The sequence below is a fragment of the Choloepus didactylus genome, chromosome 13, assembly GCF_015220235.1.
Source record: "Choloepus didactylus isolate mChoDid1 chromosome 13, mChoDid1.pri, whole genome shotgun sequence".
Classification (NCBI taxonomy): domain Eukaryota; kingdom Metazoa; phylum Chordata; class Mammalia; order Pilosa; family Megalonychidae; genus Choloepus; species Choloepus didactylus.
Genome location: NC_051319.1, coordinates 77,961,983 through 77,984,057, shown reverse-complemented (window position 1 = coordinate 77,984,057; position 22,075 = coordinate 77,961,983). Strand labels below are relative to the sequence as shown.

Here is a 22,075-nt window from a genome sequence, read left to right as displayed (position 1 = left end):
AACCTTGAAGACATAATGCTGAGCGAAATAAGCCAGGCACAAAAAGAGAAATATATGCTACCACTAATGTGAACTTTGAAAAATGTAAAACAAATGGTTTATAATGTAGAATGTAGGGGAACTAGCAGTAGAGAGCAATTAAGGAAGGGGGAACAATAATCCAAGAAGAACAGATAAGCTATTTAACGTTCTGGGGATGCCCAGGAATGACTATGGTCTATTAATTTCTGATGGATATAGTAGGAACAAGTTCACAGAAATGTTGCTATATTATGTAACTTTCTTGGGGTAAAGTAGGAACATGTTGGAAGTTAAGCAGTTATCTTAGGTTAGTTGTCTTTTTCTTACTCCTTTGTTATGGTCTCTTTGAAATGTTCTTTTATTGTATGTTTGTTTTCTTTTTAACTTTTTTTTTCATACAGTTGATTTAAAAAAGAAGGGAAAGTTAAAAAAAAAAAAAAGAAAAGAAAAACAAGGAAAAAAAAAGATGTAGTGCCCCCTTGAGGAGCCTGTGGAGAATGCAGGGGTATTCGCCTACCCCACCTCCATGGTTGCTAACATGACCACAGACATAGGGGACTGGTGGTTTGATGGGTTGAGCCCTCTACCATAGGTTTTACCCTTGGAAAGACGGTTGCTGCAAAGGAGAGGCTAGGCCTCCCTATGGTTGTGCCTAAGAGCCTCCTCCCAAATGCCTCTTTGTTGCTCAGATGTGGCCCTCTCTCTCTGGCTAAGCCAACTTGAAAGGTGAAATCACTGCCCTCCCCCCTACGTGGGATCAGACACCCAGGGGAGTGAATCTCCCTGGCAACGTGGAATATGACTCCCGGGGAGGAATGTAGACCTGGCATCGTGGGACGGAGAACATCTTCTTGACCAAAAGGGGGATGTGAAAGGAAATGAAATAAGCTTCAGTGGCAGAGAGATTCCAAAAGGAGCCGAGAGGTCACTCTGGTGGGCACTCTTACGCACACTTTAGACAACCCTTTTTAGGTTCCAAAGAATTGGGGTAGCTGGTGGTAGATACCTGAAACTATCAAACTACAACCCAGAACCCATGAATCTCGAAGACAGTTGTATAAAAATGTAGCTTATGACGGGTGATGATGGGATTGGGAAAGCCATAAGGACCACACTCCACTTTGTCTAGTTTATGGATGGATGAGTAGAAAAATAGCGGAAGGAAACAAACAGACAAAGGTACCCAGTGTTCTTTTTTACTTCAATTGCTCTTTTTCACTTTAATTATTATTCTTGTTATTTTTGTGTGTGTGCTAATGAAGGTGTCAGGGATTGATTTAGGTGATGAATGTACAACTATGTAATGGTACTGTAAACAATCGATAGTACGATTTGTTTTGTATGACTGCGTGGTATGTGAATATATCTCAATAAAATGAAGATAAAAAAAAGAAGAAAACAGAAACTCTTTAGATGGATTTTCAAGACATTTTTATGATATAGTCCATTTTATCTCCCTTTCCCAATCCTATTCACTACCACCACCACCATACACAATTTTTTTGTTATTGAAAGAATGTCATGCTTTCCAGGCTTTTGTTCTTTTCTGTCTCTGCCCTCCTTCCCACACAAATTCTTACTCATCCTTCAGTTCTCAGCTTAAATGTTATTTCATTGTGGGCATACTCATGTTCAACCATTTATTCCAGAAATCTTTTCACTAGACTAAACTAGTTTGTTGTAGTCATGTGGCAAGTTAACTATGAAGGCAAGAAAAAACAATACAAAGAGGACACGGAAAAAGAACTGTCTGTCTGTGGTGACTGTGGGTAACATGCAGCTATAAAGCATCAACTGGGGTGACTATCACTCTACAAATAACTTCCTATCCTAAGAAAAGTTAGCCCAAGGATAAAGGGACAGATGATGGACAATATACCACAAACTAGCTTATTATAAGTCACAAACGAACACCAGGCAGATTAAAGACAAAAATGGGCAGATTCTGCACTTAAAACACACCGGGCCAATATGGAAATAAACACCTAATGGAATGGACTAAAAGTCGTAGAAAGTAATGAGACCAATGACAGAAAAAACAGAAACAAAACAGACTTTCTTTCACTCTCCTTGCTAAGGAGCTACTTCAGAACCCCTAGGTAAATGGCCTGTGACATAGAGACTTAAATGAATGTACTGTAATTTGCTGCTGTCACATTTACCTATCTCAGAGCCAGTACAAAAACATCTACTACTAAAAGCAGAATCCCGTCTCTCTCTCTTTTTTTTTTTCACTTTTACAATGTTGAGTATAAGGTAGTGGTTAAGAATCCCAAGCGTGGATTGAGATAAGACATGGGCTCACGTGTTGACTCTCCCATTTACTAGGTGTAGTCGTTAACACCGAAAGGATTCAAGTCTTCTTACTAGTAAAAGGAGTAGTCCACCTCTTTTCACACTGTTCAATAAAGCTGCAATGATTTAATGAAATAAAGTATGTAAAGTGTTTATTATATGTCAAGCACTGATATAAGAAGAAATTACTACTGTACCCTATTATACTTTCACCCCAATTGGGGTTTGTGTTTTTTTTTTTTTTTTTAATTTATAGTTGGTATTACCTTTGAAGCAGCTATACCTTCCCTTTAAGGCTGGCCTTTCCATTGGTATCACCAAAAAGGCCACATTACAATGTATTCTAAATTTGCCAACAGTTTATCACAGGCCTTTGTGTAAGTTATTTCACCTTTTTGCTGCTTTAATATCCTTATAGAAATCTGGCATTAAAATTTCCATCTACTTCACAAGATATCTGTGATGTACATCTATAAACATTATTGATAGTCTGATAATACAAACTTTCAGTGATAAAAATACAGGTTAGGTTCTGATTATTCCAAATCTGCCTACTGAAAATCTTTCCCTCAATTCTCACCCTACCATCTCTTCTTGGTAACTCTGTTCAAGCTTCATAACTCAAGTGTTTCTTCATCTGGGAAGCACTATCCCTCTTGCCCCACTCTTTATAAGCAACCTGAGCTTAGCTCTACCAACAGCAATTACCAAGCTAGGCCAAAGATGTCTTCACTTAACACTGGTATTTCCTCATCTAATTCCTCTCTTATCTAAAAGATGAAATCCTTATAAACCCTGAAAAAAAAAGTATTTTGGGTGCTAAGAAAAGAAAATGTATGGCAGCAGCAGACCTACCATCATTCTCTCAAATGCTTAGTAACAAATGTCATATTCTAAATATTTGTACCAAAATGCATGGCTCTCTTTTGTTATAAAACTATTTTCTAAGGGTTGTTCATGATTCTTGCACCATTAAAGACACAGATCTTTAGTATTCAACATATAAATTCTAGGTGGTAAAGGGAGGCGGCCTTCTCTTCAACCTACAGAACTTCAATTTGATGACTTTTTCAACAGAGCAGGACACCAATCTGCTCTGAGACATTTGCCAGAGAATGAGAATTTTGGCAAATATAATTACAATGAACAAAAAAGTATTTTAGTGTAAAACTCTAAAGAGCTAAAGAAAAATGTGGTAAAAATACATTTGGTGAACAATAACTAATGCTTTCATCCACGAATGGTACAGTACTGTCATGGTGTAGAACTTTTCCTAGATTAGAAATCGTCCACCTAACCAACAGCTCGTGCCCATGTATAAGTGAAAAGACTTAAACAATTTCAGTAAAGGCACACACAAAATGTTTTAAGTAAATCACTTTAGCAATTCTGAAGAACATTTAATATCTTCTAATCTAAAAGCAAAAAAAAAAAAGCCACCATTTGCTTATTTTTTGAAATCCAACTTCACATTTGATTTGCTTTTCCTAACCCAATTTATTTTTCTAGACGAAGGGACAGCAAAGTTTTTCTGTAAAGAATAGTAAATATTCTAGGCTTGGGGGCCACATATAACTACTGAACTCTGCCATTGTATCATATGGCATAGATATATGGGTTTGGCTATTACAATAAAATTTTATTTACAAAAATAGGCAGTGGGCCATAGTTTACCAGCCTCTGTTGTAGATGATCTGCAGGCTTTGGAGAATATGAAAAAGGTTCATATGTTAAAATACATATATATTCATATACTTAGGAGAAAGTATTTTTCTTTTTATAACTCAAATATTCAAGTTACAAAAGATGCATATTTTGCTCTCCCTATAGTTAACATAAATAAAGTTTCATATGTGAATTTTTTTAAAGCAACCCTTTGGGATCAATCACACTTAAAATTAAATATAAACCTTTAGTAGAAACTATTAGCCTGACATAGCTTAATAATGGAAAGAAGATTCAAAGAAAACTAGATCTAGATTTTAACTAGATTTGCAAGTTAAAATTTTAAATTACACACACACACAAATACACATATAGCTATTTTAAGAAAACTAAAAAAAGTGTAGTGGGGGCATATTTCAGAAAGCAAAATCCCAAGAGAAATACAAGACCTGCAGTCATGAGTAAGGTTTACCATTTACCATTCCCCTACTTGAAAAATACTAAGCTAAGAAATAAAATAGTAAACATAGTTGGTTTTAAAGTAATGACTTTATTAATAAATATACATCCATATGATGATGTAGATACAAATCATGAACACTACTCCATTCCCATACACATAATTGCACATGAGTAGCTCAAGTTCATGGACATAAAAACATACACAGTATCTATTCAGACTTTTTACAGCAGAGGACAGCGTGCTTATATCAGTTAACTGGTAATTATTTCTCCATAATTATCTGTGGAAAAAGGAAACTGAAAACTTAAAGAATCAAAGTGGTCTGATTACTATAAATCACACATTTGATTTGCTATAGCATTAAAAATTTCCAAAAATTAAACATATTATATGGGAAAACACAGATTTATCTACTTGAGGGTGGGGTAAAAAGCAAAGGAAAGATTTAGATACATCCTAGAGTTTTAATAGCATATAGTTAAGCTATCAGTAAAACAAAAATATAATAGAGTCAAATTTTTTTATGTCCAAGGGAAAAAATGTTTTGAACAACTGTTGTGAATTCTTATATTTTACTATAAAGGGATCTAAAATTTTACTGTATATAGACAATGACTAACAGAGTAGCAGTTATCATCAGCATTCCTTGGACTGTTCTTTTAAAGCTTCTTAGAACATAAAGGAGAAGTCTGATTTTTTTTTTCCTTCAGCTAATACACTGTGGTTATAATCACACTGAAAGGACTACCCTTAACCTAATAAATGGATTTTCTTTTCCCTCTTTAATGCAAAGAAGTTAATTCTTATTTCACAAAAATGTGCATGTTAACTCACACAAACATCAGTTTGGAATGAATATTACTTTGACAGGTATTCTTTTAAAAAGTAAATTAAAAATAGATTTTTTAATCTAACTGAAATACTGATTTTAAAAATGTCCCCAAATATTAAAAATTAACCATATACTATTGTTTTCTTCCAATACATTGTACCAGTATTTTTAAAATATTCAATGCAAAACTCCAAAGATAGTATCAAAATCATCCCATACTAAAGATTAGTTATGCAAGGTTATATCTGTCAAAAAATGAAAATTTCATATGTATTAGCTCATTATTTGTTAATATGATAATAATAAATAAGGCATGTTAAGATATTTTTTAAAGAAGAGATATTTTTTAAAGAAGAGAGTAAAACAAACTTACTTGAATAGCAGATCATTTTCTGACCAAGTTTTAATATAGAATAACGAAACCTATTTTGTGAAGAACAGAATTACACAGTATAAAATTAGCAATTTACCTTTCAAGGAACAGTCATACAGTGGGAGAAAAGTTCAGTTTTCCCCAATTGACTGTGAAGTATAGGCAGTTGTTTAACATGCTATTTCAGTGTTCATCATCACAAGAAACAGTGTTACAAAAGATGTACAATGTAGTTTTTAGATTATATAGAAGTAAAAATATTTTAAGACTTAATTCGTTTTATCACTTAGATGTCTTTCTCTTCAGCATGGCACCAGTAAACTGTTTACAAGGAGAAAATTAAGTGGAATCAGGAGATGCTCACTAGTGTATAGTTCTAACACTCCAGGAAAACCACTCACATCAACAGTAGATTCAGGTTTCTAAATCATGTTATTCATTCACAACTGCAGCCATTCTTCCCTTTTTTCCTGGTACATAGCTCCTGATACTGACAAACACTGTTATGAACATACGTACTTTAGTTGATTTCACTTCTCATTTTCATGTATACAAAATTCATTATACAATAATACACCTGCTTTATCTTCTGACACACAGCACAGCACCACAGGAGTAGATGTGCTGGGGGTGGGAGGAGAGTGAGGAAGATGAATGTAGTATGTGTAACAAAATCAGGAATGAAAATAAATTGAAAGGAAATGTCAAATGGTCTTACTATGAAACACAACATGCAACCAACTCCTTGACAATGGCATATATTATTCTAAGGTACAACATTTAAACAATTGTCTTCTGGAACTAGTTTGAAAAATAATTTTTAAGCAACCAGCATCATCTTGAGAAACAGCTACATGACAGATACATAATAAAAGTGGATAGATGAGCATATGAAAAAGATGTAAGCATTTATGTATGTCAGAAGTTATACTGTTCTGAGTAAATTATTAAAATTTTATATTTTAAGCCTCAACAAGAAGAAACTCTTGTAGCAGTTTAGCTGCCAGAATGTTACAACTGATTATGCAGTCATCCAACATTGTTCTCTATGGTTTGTGCCATGCTAAAATTGTTGAGGTCACTGTCTTAGATGCCAGTGCACACAAAGTTCCCACATACAATGCAACACCTCTTACTGTAAAGAGCAGCATAAAGTCCAGCTCACTGTGTCAGGCATCACTGGAACACCTGAAGGCTTGCTGCTTTTTTCCTGATAAAAAAGGTACGAAACATGACATCTATTTGCAATCAGAGTTTGTACTAACTGAGAGCAAGCCCAAACAACACAATATGCACCCTTTTAAAATTTCAATTGTTTTAAAACCTTTTGGGTTCTGCAAATCTATATTATAATCTCAAAGGTATTAAAATGCAATACATACATTGTAACTTTACAGTTTAGTGGAATTTTTTTCAAATCCAAAAGTTTCTAATAGTTTTCTTTAGAACAAACTTAGAATAAATAATATGTATATTATCAAGGAATATTACATTCAGAAAGAGGGAAAAAGAGATTTTCCTCTGTCCTCTTATACATATTCACCCAATACTTTTTTTCTTTTCTATCTATTTCACATGAAGTGGTCTCAGTGGAGCCACAAGTAGATTTGTAATTAAACTAACCAACATATTTTTACATGTTTCATGCATAGATGGATTCCTATATATTTGTTAATATTTGAGTTCTGACTGTCAGGAAACTGCATTCTGTTAATACCAGTTTTACAGACCACCATTAAATTTGTGTCCTTTGGTAGATATAAACCTGAAAAAACAATAAGTGCTAATGCAATAGGGCAAATTCTCAAAGGAAAAAAAAATCCAAATGAATGAGCAATACCAATAAATGTTGTTAAACATGATGTTTTAAAACTCATTAACTATATGAAAGGCAAAAGGTAGTGACCATAACTATATGCAAACCTTAGGAATGTTTCTTTTTCTATTATAGTAAATATGCTATTCTCAGAATGCACTGTATTTCAATAAAATGTAATGTTCATAAAATACTGTTTTTTTGTAAATATGAATTATTTGCAGTGTTTGGTATATATGCTCTTAGGCAATTAAAAATATAAAACCTATCAACTACTGAAAGGTAAACATTAAAGAATACTCTTAGGAATAATGCTTAAATCTATTAATGCCATGTAGATCAATAAATAAGAAGCTGCTTAAACCTAGAACATTAAAAATAAGATTTTTAACATCGCAAGTCTAGGTAAATACCAAAGCATACAAATATCTGTGTCCTGTCTCATGAAAATAAATGTTACAAAACACACAGCCTTTACCTCAAGTAATCATGGGTCATTAATTTGCTTTGCTCCATCAGTTAAAAATACTTCCAGATAGTATCTTTATTATATTGTAGGCTTACTTCACAAACTGTCAGGTATAATGGTTTCAATTGTTTAATGCATAAAGCATCTATTTAGAATGGCCCAACAATAGTAATGAAACATGAGACATAACCATAACTCTAAAGGAAAAGCAAAAATGATTTAGTTAGGTGTTATACTTAACCTATGTACAAATACAATGCCACTGCTCATGCCCTGAGTGCATCTGTCAGTATGTGGCAGCTTCTGAGCAAAAGCAGAAAAATAATCAAACACAAAAGTAAATTTGGAAAGCCCAGGCCATAAAATCATGTACGTCAAAATAAGACCAAGAAGCTTTGGAATTACTCACAATCTTCCTTCTAAACCTGGCCCTCCTATCCTGCCTCACTCACTCATTGGGTGGCTTGACTTCATTGCTGGTTTCCTCTACCCCGTGAACTGCTCTACCATGCATCATAGGGTAAGGAAAAGCAGCAGTGCCACAGCCATAACCAAGATCGGCAGGACGGGATCGAGCTTTAATGCTACCTGGAGGTCTCCCTGGGCTGACTTTGTATCCTGCGGCTTTAGTTGTACCCAAAGGTCTGCCTGGACTTGTCTTAAATCCAGCCGCTTTGGTGGTTCCCAGGGGTCTCCCTGTGCTGGTCCGGTATCCCGCTGATTTGGTGGTTCCCGAAGGCCGGCCACGCTTACCAGATCGGTTGAGATTTTTCTTTTTCTTTAGTTCATCTTTTATCTCTATGCTTCTGCCACTTGTAGTCTGCAAGTGTGTTTCATTTAATGGGTCTTGCCTCTGACAAACCATCAGTTTGTGGCTCACTGTGTGGCTGTATTTGCTTGGCTGGGAGGAATATATGTCAAACTGATCAGCAGCTCTCATGGCATCTTCATTGAGGCAGGAAGGCTTGCCAGGCCCACAGAAAGCTGGATTGCTGCTGGCAACAGGATGCATCATTTTCTACCAAAAATAAAAGACAAATATGCATAAATATATATAAAAAAATATCTGTATTATACACATACACACACAAATATATATTTATGACGGTATTCATTGAGAAAATAGTCTATCTCCCAACAAGTATGTAGGCACTTAAAATCAGATTGACAGGGAGGACTCCAGACCACTTAATAAATGAACACATCTGCAGACTCAAAGATACTTGTTTTTCTCAATTTAATCATGGGTAAGGACAAAAACCATACAAGATAATGCAACTGCAATACTGGTTTAGTAGCTATACTGTTTTCTGCTTAGGAACTGGAAAAGTATACAGGAATAAAGTTAATTTGTTATATTTTGTAGGCTTTTTTTAATTCCAGATTACTAAATCCCAGAAGGATATCAGTAAAGACAAGAACTCTACTAACATGATTCTTTTTTCCATTTGTCTAATATTCTTAAAATGCCTCGCTTTGGTCTTTTTTTTAATTTCATACATGTACTACTTCTGACCTGATCAGTTTCCACAAGGCCAACACTTCCTCATCATTATTATAATTTATTATTTATACAGAACCCTGAGTATATGTTACACCTTACAAAAGATGTAGAGGAGGCGGGACAAGATGGCAGACTGGTGAGCTGTATGTTTTAGTTACTCCTCCAGGAAAGTAGGTAAAAAGCCAGGAACTGCGTGGACTGGACACCACAGAGCAATCTGTCTTTGGGCATACTTCATACAAAACTCATGAAAACGTGGAACTGCTGAGATCAGCGAAATCTGTAAGTTTTTGCGGCCAGGGGACCCGCGCCCCTCCCTGCCAGGCTCAGTCCCGGGGGAGGAGGGGCTGTCAGCTCCGGGAAGGAGAAGGGAGAATTGCAGTGGCTGCTCTTATCGGAAACTCATTCTACTGATTCAAACTCCAACCATAGATAGACTGAGACCAGACACCAGAGACTCTGAGAGCAGCCAGCCCAGCAGAGAGGAGACAGGCATAGGAAAAAAACAACACGAAAAACTCCAAAATAAAAGCAGGGATTTTTGGAGTTCTGGTGAACACAGAAAGGGGAAGGGCGGAGATCAGGCCTTGAGGCGCATATGCAAATCCCGAAGAAAAGCTGATCTCTCTGCCCTGTGCACCTTTCCTTAATGGCCCTGGTTGCTTTGTCTATTAGCATTTCAATAACCCATTAGATCTCTGAGGAGGGCCGTTTTTTTTTTGTTTTTTTTTTTGTTTTTTTTTTTTAAATCCTTTTTGCTTTTTCTAAAACAATTACTCTAAGAAGCTCAATACAGAAAGCTTCAAAGAATTGAAATTTGGGCACGTCAAGTCAAGAGCAGAACTAAGAGAGCTCTGAGACAAAAGGCAATAATCCAGTGGCTGAGAAAATTCACTAAACAACACAACTTCCCAAGAAAAGGGGGGTGTCCGCTCACAGCCACCATCCTGGTGGACAGGAAACACTCCTGCCCATCGCCAGCCCCATAGCCCAGAGCTGCCCCAGACAACCCAGTGTGACGGAAGTGCTTCAAATAACAGGCACACACCACAAAACTTGGCGTGGACATTAGCCTTCCCTGCAACCTCAGCTGAATGTCCCAGAGCTGGGAAGGGGGAGCAGTGTGAATTAACAGAGCCCCATTCAGCCATCATTTGAGCAGACTGGGAGCCTCCCAACACAGCCCAGCAGCCCAGAACTGCCCTGGGGGGACGGCACTCACCTGTGACATAGCACAGTCATCCCTCAACAGAGGACCCGGGGTGCACAGCCTGGAAGAGGGGCCCACTTGCAAGTCTCAGGAGCCATACGCCAATACCAAAGACTTGTGGGTCAGTGGCAGAGACAAACTGTGGCAGGACTGAACTGAAGGATTAGACTATTGCAGCAGCTTTAAAACTCTAGGATCATCAGGGAGATTTGATTGTTAGGGCCACCCCCCCTCCCCGACTGCCCAGAAACACACCCCACATACAGGGCAGGCAACACCAACTACACACGCAAGCTTGGTACACCAATTGGGCCCCACAAGACTCACTCCCCCACTCACCAAAAAGGCTAAGCAGGGGAGAACTGGCTTGTGGAGAACAGGTGGCTCGTGGACGCCACCTGCTGGTTAGTTAGAGAAAGTGTACTCCACGAAGCTGTAGATCTGATAAATTAGAGATAAGGACTTCAACTGGTCTACAAACCCTAAAAGAACCCTATCAAGTTCAGCAAATGCCACGAGGCCAAAAACAACAGAAAATTATAAAGCATATGAAAAAAACAGACGATATGGATAACCCAAGCCCAAGCACCCAAATCAAAAGACCAGAAGAGACACAGCACCTAGAGCAGCTACTCAAAGAACTAAAGATGAACAATGAGACCATAGTACGGGATATGAAGGAAATCAAGAAGACCCTAGAAGAGCATAAAGAAGACATTGCAAGACTAAATAAAAAAATGGATGATCTTATGGAAATTAAAGAAACTGTTGACCAAATTAAAAAGATTCTGGACACTCATAGTACAAGACTAGAGGAAGTTGAACAACGAATCAGTGACCTGGAAGATGACAGAATGGAAAATGAAAGCATAAAAGAAAGAATGGGGAAAAAAATTGAAAAACTCGAAATGGACCTCAGGGATATGATAGATAATATGAAACGTCCGAATATAAGACTCATTGGTGTCCCAGAAGGGGAAGAAAAGGGTAAAGGTCTAGGAAGGGTATTCAAAGAAATTGTTGGGGAAAACTTCCCAAATCTTCTAAACAACATAAATACACAAATCATAAATGCTCAGCGAACTCCAAATAGAATAAATCCAAAAAAACCCACTCCGAGACATATACTGATCACACTGTCAAACATAGAAGAGAAGGAGCAAGTTCTGAAAGCAGCAAGAGAAAAGCAATTCACCACATACAAAGGAAACAGCATAAGACTAAGTAGTGACTACTCAGCAGCCACCATGGAGGCAAGAAGGCAGTGGCACGATATATTTAAAATTCTGAGTGAGAGGAATTTCCAGCCAAGAATACTTTATCCAGCAAAGCTCTCCTTCAAATTTGAGGGAGAGCTTAAATTTTTCACAGACAAAGAAATGCTGAGAGAATTTGCTAACAAGAGACCTGCCCTACTGGAGATACTAAAGGGAGCCCTACAGACAGAGAAACAAAGACAGGACAGAGAGACTTGGAGAAAGGTTCAGTACTAAAGAGATTCGGTATGGGTACAATAAAGGATATTAATATAGAGAGGGAAAAATATGGCAAACATAATCCAAAGGATAAGATGGCCGATTCAAGAAATGCCTTCACGGTTTTAACGTTGAATGTAAATGGATTAAACTCCCCAATTAAAAGATATAGATTCGCAGAATGGATCAAAAAAAATGAACCATCAATATGTTGCATACAAGAGACTCATCTTAGACACAGGGACACAAAGAAACTGAAAGTGAAAGGATGGAAAAAAATATTTCATGCAAGCTACAGCCAAAAGAAAGCAGGTGTAGCAATATTAATCTCAGATAAAATAGACTTCAAATGCAGGGATGTTTTGAGAGACAAAGAAGGCCACTACATACTAATAAAAGGGGCAATTCAGCAAGAAGAAATAACAATCGTAAATGTCTATGCACCCAATCAAGGTGCCACAAAATACATGAGAGAAACATTGGCAAAACTAAAGGAAGCAATTGATGTTTCCACAATAATTGTGGGAGGCTTCAACACATCACTCTCTCCTATAGATAGATCAACCAGACAGAAGACCAATAAGGAAATTGAAAACCTAAACAATCTGATAAATGATTTAGATTTAACAGACATCTACAGGACATTACATCCCAAATCACCAGGATACACATACTTTTCTAGTGCTCACGGAACTTTCTCCAGAATAGATCATATGCTGGGACATAAAACAAGCCTCAATAAATTTAAAAAGATTGAAATTATTCAAAGCACATTCTCTGACCACAATGGAATACAATTAGAAGTCAATAACCATCAGAGACTTAGAAAATTCACAAATACCTGGAGGTTAAACAACACACTCCTAAACAATCAGTGGGTTAAAGAAGAAATAGCAAGAGAAATTGCTAAATATATAGAGACGAATGAAAATGAGAACACAACATACCAAAACCTATGGGATGCAGCAAAAGCAGTGCTAAGGGGGAAATTTATAGCACTAAACGCATATATTAAAAAGGAAGAAAGAGCCAAAATCAAAGAACTAATGGATCAACTGAAGAAGCTAGAAAATGAACAGCAAACCAATCCTAAACCAAGTACAAGAAAAGAAATAACAAGGATTAAAGCAGAAATAAATGACATAGAGAACAAAAAAACAATAGACAGGATAAATATCACCAAAAGTTGGTTCTTTGAGAAGATCAACAAGATTGACAAGCCCCTAGCTAGACTGACAAAATCAAAAAGAGAGAAAACCCATATAAACAAAATAATGAACGAAAAAGGTGACATAACTGCAGATCCTGAAGAAATTAAAAAAATTATAAGAGGATATTATGAACAACTGTATGGCAACAAACTGGATAATGTAGAAGAAATGGACAATTTCCTGGAAACATATGAACAACCTAGACTGACCAGAGAAGAAATAGAAGACCTCAACCAACCCATCACAAGCAAAGAGATCCAATCAGTCATCAAAAATCTTCCCACAAATAAATGCCCAGGGCCAGATGGCTTCACAGGGGAATTCTACCAAACTTTCCAGAAAGAACTGACACCAATCTTACTCAAACTCTTTCAAAACATTGAAAAAAATGGAACACTACCTAACTCATTTTATGAAGCTAACATCAATCTAATACCAAAACCAGGCAAAGATGCTACAAAAAAGGAAAACTACCGGCCAATCTCCCTAATGAATATAGATGCAAAAATCCTCAACAAAATACTTGCAAATCGAATCCAAAGACACATTAAAAAAATCATACACCATGACCAAGTGGGGTTCATTCCAGGCATGCAAGGATGGTTCAACATAAGAAAAACAATCAATGTATTACAACACATTAAAAACTCGAAAGGGAAAAATCAATTGATCATCTCAATAGATGCTGAAAAAGCATTTGACAAAATCCAACATCCCTTTTTGATAAAAACACTTCAAAAGGTAGGAATTGAAGGAAACTTCCTCAACATGATAAAGAGCATATATGAAAAACCCACAGCCAGCATAGTACTCAATGGTGAGAGACTGAAAGCCTTCCCTCTAAGATCAGGAACAAGACAAGGATGCCCGCTGTCACCACTGTTATTCAACATTGTGCTGGAAGTGCTAGCCAGGGCAATCCGGCAAGACAAAGAAATAAAAGGCATCCAAATTGGAAAAGAAGAAGTAAAACTGTCATTGTTTGCAGATGATATGATCTTATATTTAGAAAACCCTGAGAAATCAACGATACACCTACTAGAGCTAATAAACAAATTTAGCAAAGTAGCGGGATACAAGATTAATGCACATAAGTCAGTAATGTTTCTATATGCTAGAAATGAACAAACTGAAGAGACACTCAAGAAAAAGATACCATTTTCAATAGCAACTAAAAAAATCAAGTACCTAGGAATAAACTTAACCAAAGATGTAAAAGACCTATACAAAGAAAACTACATAACTCTACTAAAAGAAATAGAAGGGGACCTTAAAAGATGGAAAAATATTCCATGTTCATGGATAGGAAGGCTAAATGTCATTAAGATGTCAATTCTACCCAAACTCATCTACAGATTCAATGCAATCCCAATCAAAATTCCAACAACCTACTTTGCAGACTTGGAAAAGCTAGTTATCAAATTTATTTGGAAAGGGAAGATGCCTCGAATTGCTAAAGACACTCTAAAAAAGAAAAACGAAGTGGGAGGACTTACACTCCCTGACTTTGAAGCTTATTATAAAGCCACAGTTGCCAAAACAGCATGGTACTGGCACAAAGATAGACATATAGATCAATGGAATCGAATTGAGAATTCAGAGATAGACCCTCAGATCTATGGCCGACTGATCTTTGATAAGGCCCCCAAAGTCACCGAACTGAGCCATAATGGTCTTTTCAACAAATGGGGCTGGGAGAGTTGGATATCCATATCCAAAAGAATGAAAGAGGACCCCTACCTCACCCCCTACACAAAAATTAACTCAAAATGGACGAAAGATCTCAATATAAAAGAAAGTACCATAAAACTCCTAGAAGATAATGTAGGAAAACATCTTCAAGACCTTGTATTAGGAGGCCACTTCCTAGACTTTACACCCAAAGCACAAGCAACAAAAGAGAAAATAGATAAATGGGAACTCCTCAAGCTTAGAAGTTTCTGCACCTCAAAGGAATTTCTCAAAAAGGTAAAGAGGCAGCCAACTCAATGGGAAAAAATTTTTGGAAACCATGTATCTGACAAAAGACTGATATCTTGCATATACAAAGAAATCCTACAACTCAATGACAATAGTACAGACAGCCCAATTATAAAATGGGCAAAAGATATGAAAAGACAGTTCTCTGAAGAGGAAATACAAATGGCCAAGAAACACATGAAAAAATGTTCAGCTTCACTAGCTATTAGAGAGATGCAAATTAAGACCACAATGAGATACCATCTAACACCGGTTAGAATGGCTGCCATTAAACAAACAGGAAACTACAAATGCTGGAGGGGATGTGGAGAAATTGGAACACTTATTCATTGTTGGTGGGACTGTATAATGGTTCAGCCACTCTGGAAGTCAGTCTGGCAGTTCCTTAGAAAACTAGATATAGAGCTACCATTCGATCCAGCGATTGCACTTCTCGGTATATACCCGGAAGATCGGAAAGCAGTGACACGAACAGATATCTGCACGCCAATGTTCATAGCAGCATTATTCACAATTGCCAAGAGATGGAAACAACCCAAATGTCCTTCAACAGATGAGTGGATAAATAAAATGTGGTATATACACACGATGGAATACTACGCGGCAGTAAGAAGGAACGATCTGGTGAAACATATGACAACATGGATGAACCTTGAAGACATAATGCTGAGCGAAATAAGCCAGGCACAAAAAGAGAAATATTATATGCTACCACTAATGTGAACTTTGAAAAATGTAAAACAAATGGTTTATAATGTAGAATGTAGGGGAACTAGCAGTAGAGAGCAATTAAGGAAGGGGGAACAATAATCCAAGAAGAACAGATAAGCTATTTAACGTTCTGGGGATGCCCAGAAATGACTATGGTCTGTTAATTTCTGATGGATGTAGTAGGAACAAGTTCACTGAAATGTTGCTATATTATGTAACTTTCTTGGGGTAAAGTAGGAACATGTTGGAAGTTAAGCAGTTATCTTAGGTTAGTTGTCTTTTTCTTACTCCCTTGTTATGGTCTCTTTGAAATGTTCTTTTATTGTATGTTTGTTTTCTTTTTAACTTTTTTTTTCATACAGTTGATTTAAAAAAGAAGGGAAAGTTAAAAAAAAAAAAAAAGAAAAAAGACAAACAAGGAAAAAAAAAAAAAAAGATGTAGTGCCCCCTTGAGGAGCCTGTGGAGAATGCAGGGGTATTCGCCTACCCCACCTCCATGGTTGCTAACATGACCACAGACATAGGGGACTGGTGGTTTGATGGGTTGAGCCCTCTACCATAAGTTTTACCCTTGGGAAGACGGTTGCTGCAAAGGAGAGGCTAGGCCTCCCTGTATTTGTGCCTAAGAGTCTCCTCCTGAATGCCTCTTTGTTGCCCAGATGTGGCCCTCTCTCTCTGGCTAAGCCAACTTGAAAGGTGAAATCACTGCCCTCCCCCCTACGTGGGATCAGACACCCAGGGAAGTGAATCTCCCTGGCAACGTGGAATATGACTCCCGGGGAGGAATGTAGACCCGGCATCGTGGGATGGAGAACATCTTCTTGACCAAAAGGGGGATGTGAAAGGAAATGAAATAAGCTTCAGTGGCAGAGAGACTCCAAAACGAGCCGAGAGATCACTCTGGTGGGCACTCTTACGCACACTTTAGACAACCTTTTTAGGTTCTAAAGAATTGGGGTAGCTGGTGGTGGATACCTGAAACTATTAAACTACAACCCAGAACCCATGAATCTCGAAGACAGTTGTATAAAAATGTAGCTTATGAGGGGTGACAGTGGGATTGGGAATGCCATAAGGACCAAACTCCACTTTGTCTAGTTTATGGATGGATGTGTAGAAAAGTAGGGGAAGCAAACAAACAGACAAAGGTACCCAGTGTTCTTTTTTACTTCAATTGCTCTTTTTCACTCTAATTATTATTCTTGTTATTTTTGTGTGTGTGCTAATGAAGGTGTCAGGGATTGATTTAGGTGATGAATGTACAACTATGTAATGGTACTGTAAACAATCGAAAGTACAATTTGTTTTGTATGACTGCGTGGTATGTGAATATATCTCAATAAAATGATGATTAAAAAAAAAAAAAAAAAAAAAGATGTAATGTGCCAAACAAAGAACATACTCTCTTGGCCCAAGGTACTGACTCCTTTCAAACTGAGCTATCTAAAGAGAAGTCAGTAACAATACAAAGTAAAAAAAAAAAAAAAGGTTTCTGTTACATAAAATAAATGAGCACTTATACAAACAGCTGAGACTTATATTGCAAAAATATGGATAACACCTATAAAAAATGCCTCCTGTTTTGAAGGTGTGGTTATCAAGACAAAAGGTTGAATGTTTAACATTGCTTGCTCCCTTGATTATAAATATGTTATAGATCTTTTTCCTTATGGGAGCTCTGTGACTTCTTAACCAACAGACCAAAGGTTCTGTTTCGTCTGTAAGGACATTCCTGTGAGTTTTCCCTTCTTTATAAAGAATGTATTAAAACCACCATCATAACAAGCTAGCCCTAAATAGACATGTCATTTTGACACACAGGAAATGAAAGTTTATAGAGACTGCAGTATTATATTGCAATGAGGTTAGAGAGATAAAGACATGGGTTCCAATTCAGATTGAGAAAAGGAATCACAAATGTATACTAAGGTCTGTACCCTTCATAAAGGGTAATTTCACCAGGACCTCAGTTATGAAAATAGGTACTCCCAGAAGCCAAGAACAGATAATTAATGTGAACCCAAACCACTGTAAACTTATTTCAGTTTATAAAAGCAAAAGGAAATGGGAATCAAGTCACAGAATTCTGTTAAATTCCTAAATATTCACTGAGAATCGACAGATACAAAGCTGTTGCCCAGTTGGCTTAAAGCCTTACCTATGAAGGAAAAACATCTACAGTGAGAAGCTACTTGTTCATAGCAGCCTTATAGACAAGAACATAAAACAAGACTGGGCTAAATACAGATGCTAAAAGGAGTAATTCTTCACTCATTCCCCAAGGATATATAAGGATAATTATATAATTATATAATATATAATAATAATATTGATTATTACTAGCTAGAATAGTTTTTGAGCATTTTCTATGCTCCAGGCAATAAGCTTGGAAAGCTGTAGTATTAAAAGGCTTCAACAGGTAGGGCTGCCAGTAAAGAGAGAAAATGTTTCTTCCTACAATTTGCTTCAGTGCTTTATAGTTCATGTGCTTTCAGTTACCATTACTAACTAATAAAAACCTTCTCTATGAACTTTACTTCTCTTACTGCATATTCTCAATATATCAGAACATTCATGATCTACTCGCACTCAGTTTATGAAGCATCTTAGCTTCCATTACATTGGGCTTTCAAAGGCAAGATGCTGCCATATGTCCTTTACTCAGATACCAACCCACATTGGAAAAAAAAAAATACACCATTAAAAAAATTAGACCATCAATTTAAAAACAAAAAGTGCACCCATCTCCAATTCCTTTCATCTTTTATGGAATTCTTTTATTCGGTTTGTATTCTGTTAATTTGCTTCTGACATGGCTCCCATTAATTGAGGGCCAACTGCATGCAAAACACTATTCCAAACACTGGGACACAAAACAGACAGGAATAAATGAGACATTGACTTAAAGAATGTTTCTAAAAGGCAGGTTTTATATGTTCCATTTTCCTTCCCTGTTTCTGCCAAGACATCAGTACAGTATTTTGTTTACTTAATAACTGATTAACAAACTGGACAAGGAATTTACTAGGACAAATACCCATGTAAACACTTAACTAAAAAAGTAAACAAAGCTAAAACCAATCCTTTTTCACGTTCATACTTAAGATGGGAATCAGCACCATCAGATCCTTGCATGCAAAACCATCATACACTTGATATATATCAGTTTATATGCAGTATTTGCATACACAAGCTATTAACCCTACACTTAACAATGCCTTCTTTCTCCCACTTCAAGGCTTGCCAGTTAACTATATTCTTAAAGACTCTGTACCCATACTATAGTACAGATTTCACTGAAAACAGGCAGGCCACACTTCTTGAGAAGAAAATCAGAATGAATACTAGACTTCTAGAAAGTCTTGACTGAATGGAAGCAAGCGTTACAGAACTGACTGTGTAGACCACCAAAGTTTAAAGATCGTCCTTTAATATGATTCACTAAATGTAAAGGAGTCAACTAAGAGCTTCTACATGTATTAACTGTAACGAAACTGGAATTTTTAAAGCATACCTAAAACTTGCAATCCGGCAAGTTGTTTTGCTTTGTGTGTTTAACCCCTAAAATCTAGGGAGGCCATTCTTTATGAAACCATTCCTTTCCCTTCTCTTCAATGTGACAGTCATTACTGTCAACATAAAGAAATATAACTATTTTTAGTAACTTCAACAAGCATTCATGAAGCTTTCTGAACATGGGGAAACCCTCCTTTCAAGAAACCCAAGTTCTGCTCTTCTTCCAAAAATCAAACATCACATAATTCCCAAAAAGATTTATTTCAGGTCATCTGTTTAAATATTATATATAATCATACACAATTTTATAATTTTAAATGAAATGTCCATTTGTGACCAACCTTTATCTCTCTCTAAGTCTATTCAGCAAAGGCTAAAACAAATATCAGTCGCTCTGAACCCTGCCCTACCACGGAAAGTTTTGATACAAGGATAGAAAATAAATAACGGTCTTCTTTGTCTTCTTTCTATTCCTTAATTACCCCACGGCAGTTTCCTCGGTGGTAGAATCCCGATTTGATATGAGGCATTTAAACATCTATTACCCTGTTGTGCCTGAAAGCGATTATTAATACATCAGCCCTAACAAGTTTGCAGAAGACAGACGCCCAAATTAGAGAAAAGGTAGTGTACCCTCCAAAAATCAAAATCCACAGCTCTCTGTTCGTCCGCTTGGAGTTCCGCCAGCTGTAGATGTAGAAGTCAATAGGTCACTCCATCTAGACACCAATTTCAAAGCCAGGAGGCTTTTATTCAAAAGGGGTAGAGGGGATTGCTGATTTTGACCTCTTAAAGAAAGAAAGGGTGACCCATCCCCCTCCCTGCCTCAGGAGGAATTTTCCCCCAGTAATGGCTCCACACCAAGTGAACAGCAGGCTACGTCCGGAGCACCTCTCACGTTCCGGGCTAGGCCAGAGTCCCTCCTCAGACACCCGTCGGAGACCTCTCCTCAACCAACTAAGCATGCCTCGTTCTCGCCGTCTCCTTGTCCTCTTCACAAGCGCCCGCCGCCCCGACTGTGCTCGGGGCCAGGCTGACTAACCTGCGCTCGCCCACCTACCTCAGCCGCTGGTGGCCCGGCCCCTCAGCGTGTCCAGGGGCTTCCCATCCGCTGGCAACCTCACGCTGGCGCCGCTCCCTCCCCAGCTCGCTGCCTGCACAGCGGGGAGAAGAGTCCAAGGCAGAGGGGCAGGCAGCGAGCGCGGCAGCAGGGAGGCAGATGCTGGCTTCCACCTCCGTCCGCGGCCACCGCTCAGGGTCCCGCCTGGAACACAGGAGGAAGAGGCCAGCAAAGCCTCGTACTGCGAGGAGCGGCGTGCGCGAGCTCGCGAGAACCGCGCTTGCACACGCACGCACACACGCATCGCGAGAACGGGATAGGAGGCGAGCTTAGGCCTGAGCAGCACGGGCTTTAGTGTGGGCGTTTTGCTGCTTCTGTGTTGTAGGGAGCCACCAAAGAGGGCATTGATCTTCACAACTCTTTGATGTCGGAACTACTATTGACTTCATTTCTCTGACTGCAGTACTAATAAGGGTCAGAATTTAAACCCAATAGTTTCGTTTCAGAGACTGCATTTAATCGCGGTTGGCAAAAAAATTAATGCCTCTTGCTAGGTGCTGCCTTCAAAGCTGCTTATGGATGGTTGGGATGAGATCTCCACCTGCAAATAAAATAGGGAGTATTCTAATATGGAGTGTGAGACCCTCTGGCATATCAAGTGAAAGCCTCATTTCGTGGGACATTAAGTTTTCTTATGCACTGTCTCCTTAGAATCACGTTATTCATTCCACCACCACTGAAAGGGATGGGATGCTTTTAATGTATTTATTGAGATTTCTGGCATATCAATCATTCCATACAAAGCCACTAGCAGAAAGAATTAGTTTCTCCAGTCCTTCCTTCAAGACATTTTCTCTGCCACTAAGATTGTAATACTCCAAATGTTGGGGCCTGTCAGCCTGGATCCTGCAGTAAAAAACATGCGGAGCAGAGAACCCAATTCCCCAACACAGGATGGATATTTAGTACAAATGAAAAAAAAAAAAAAAGTTTCAGTCTTAAAACTACTGGGATTTTGGGTTGTTACTGCAGCATAATCTAGCATATCCTGGAAAAAATCAGATAAGGGATTTCTTCCTTCTGGCAAAAAGCTAGGGGAATTGAGATAATATAGGAGAGATATCTAAAAAATTGGGGAGTAAAGCAGGCCCAACTGCTCAGCAGTAGGGCAGGTGTGGTAAAGAATTTAACCTTGCCCAAAGGGAGAACAGGCCTTTGAATTCAGCTTCTGGCGGTAATCTCTAAACCCTTGGAATGCCATGACTGATTAGAAGTGTTGTCTCTTACCTCAGGCCTTGGGTCACTCCAGGTAGTCAAACACTGTGATTCAGGAGGGGGGCTTCAAGTCACTTGGTATCACTTGAGCTCCTGAGAAGCTGGAAAGTATGACCAGCCACATGGGCAGACAACCATTGCCTATGTGTTAGAACCCCAGTAAAAACTCTGGACATTGATGTTCAGTTGAGTTCCATGA

The 22,075-nt window shown here is 37.9% G+C and overlaps 1 protein-coding gene across 5 annotated transcripts in view; it reads right to left on the bottom strand.

Annotated features, from left to right (window-relative positions):
• Positions 1-20,841, bottom strand: part of C13H5orf24 (chromosome 13 C5orf24 homolog) — a 30,102-nt gene extending 9,261 nt beyond the window's left edge. The window contains exons 1-4 of one of the 5 annotated variants that reach the window (XM_037801181.1): positions 20,602-20,841; positions 8,523-8,952; positions 6,786-6,859; positions 4,512-5,699 (exon numbers count right to left, since the gene is read on the bottom strand). In XM_037801181.1, coding sequence (XP_037657109.1) covers positions 6,819-6,859; positions 8,523-8,949 — 468 coding nt within the window. In that variant the 5' untranslated portion in view covers positions 8,950-8,952; positions 20,602-20,841 and the 3' untranslated portion in view covers positions 4,512-5,699; positions 6,786-6,818. Of the gene's footprint in view, positions 1-4,511; positions 8,953-20,601 lie in introns of those variants that run through there. The other 4 variants (XM_037801180.1, XR_005211361.1, XM_037801179.1 and 1 more) reach the window with 4 other exon arrangements.
• Positions 20,842-22,075: the final 1,234 nt, after the last annotated feature.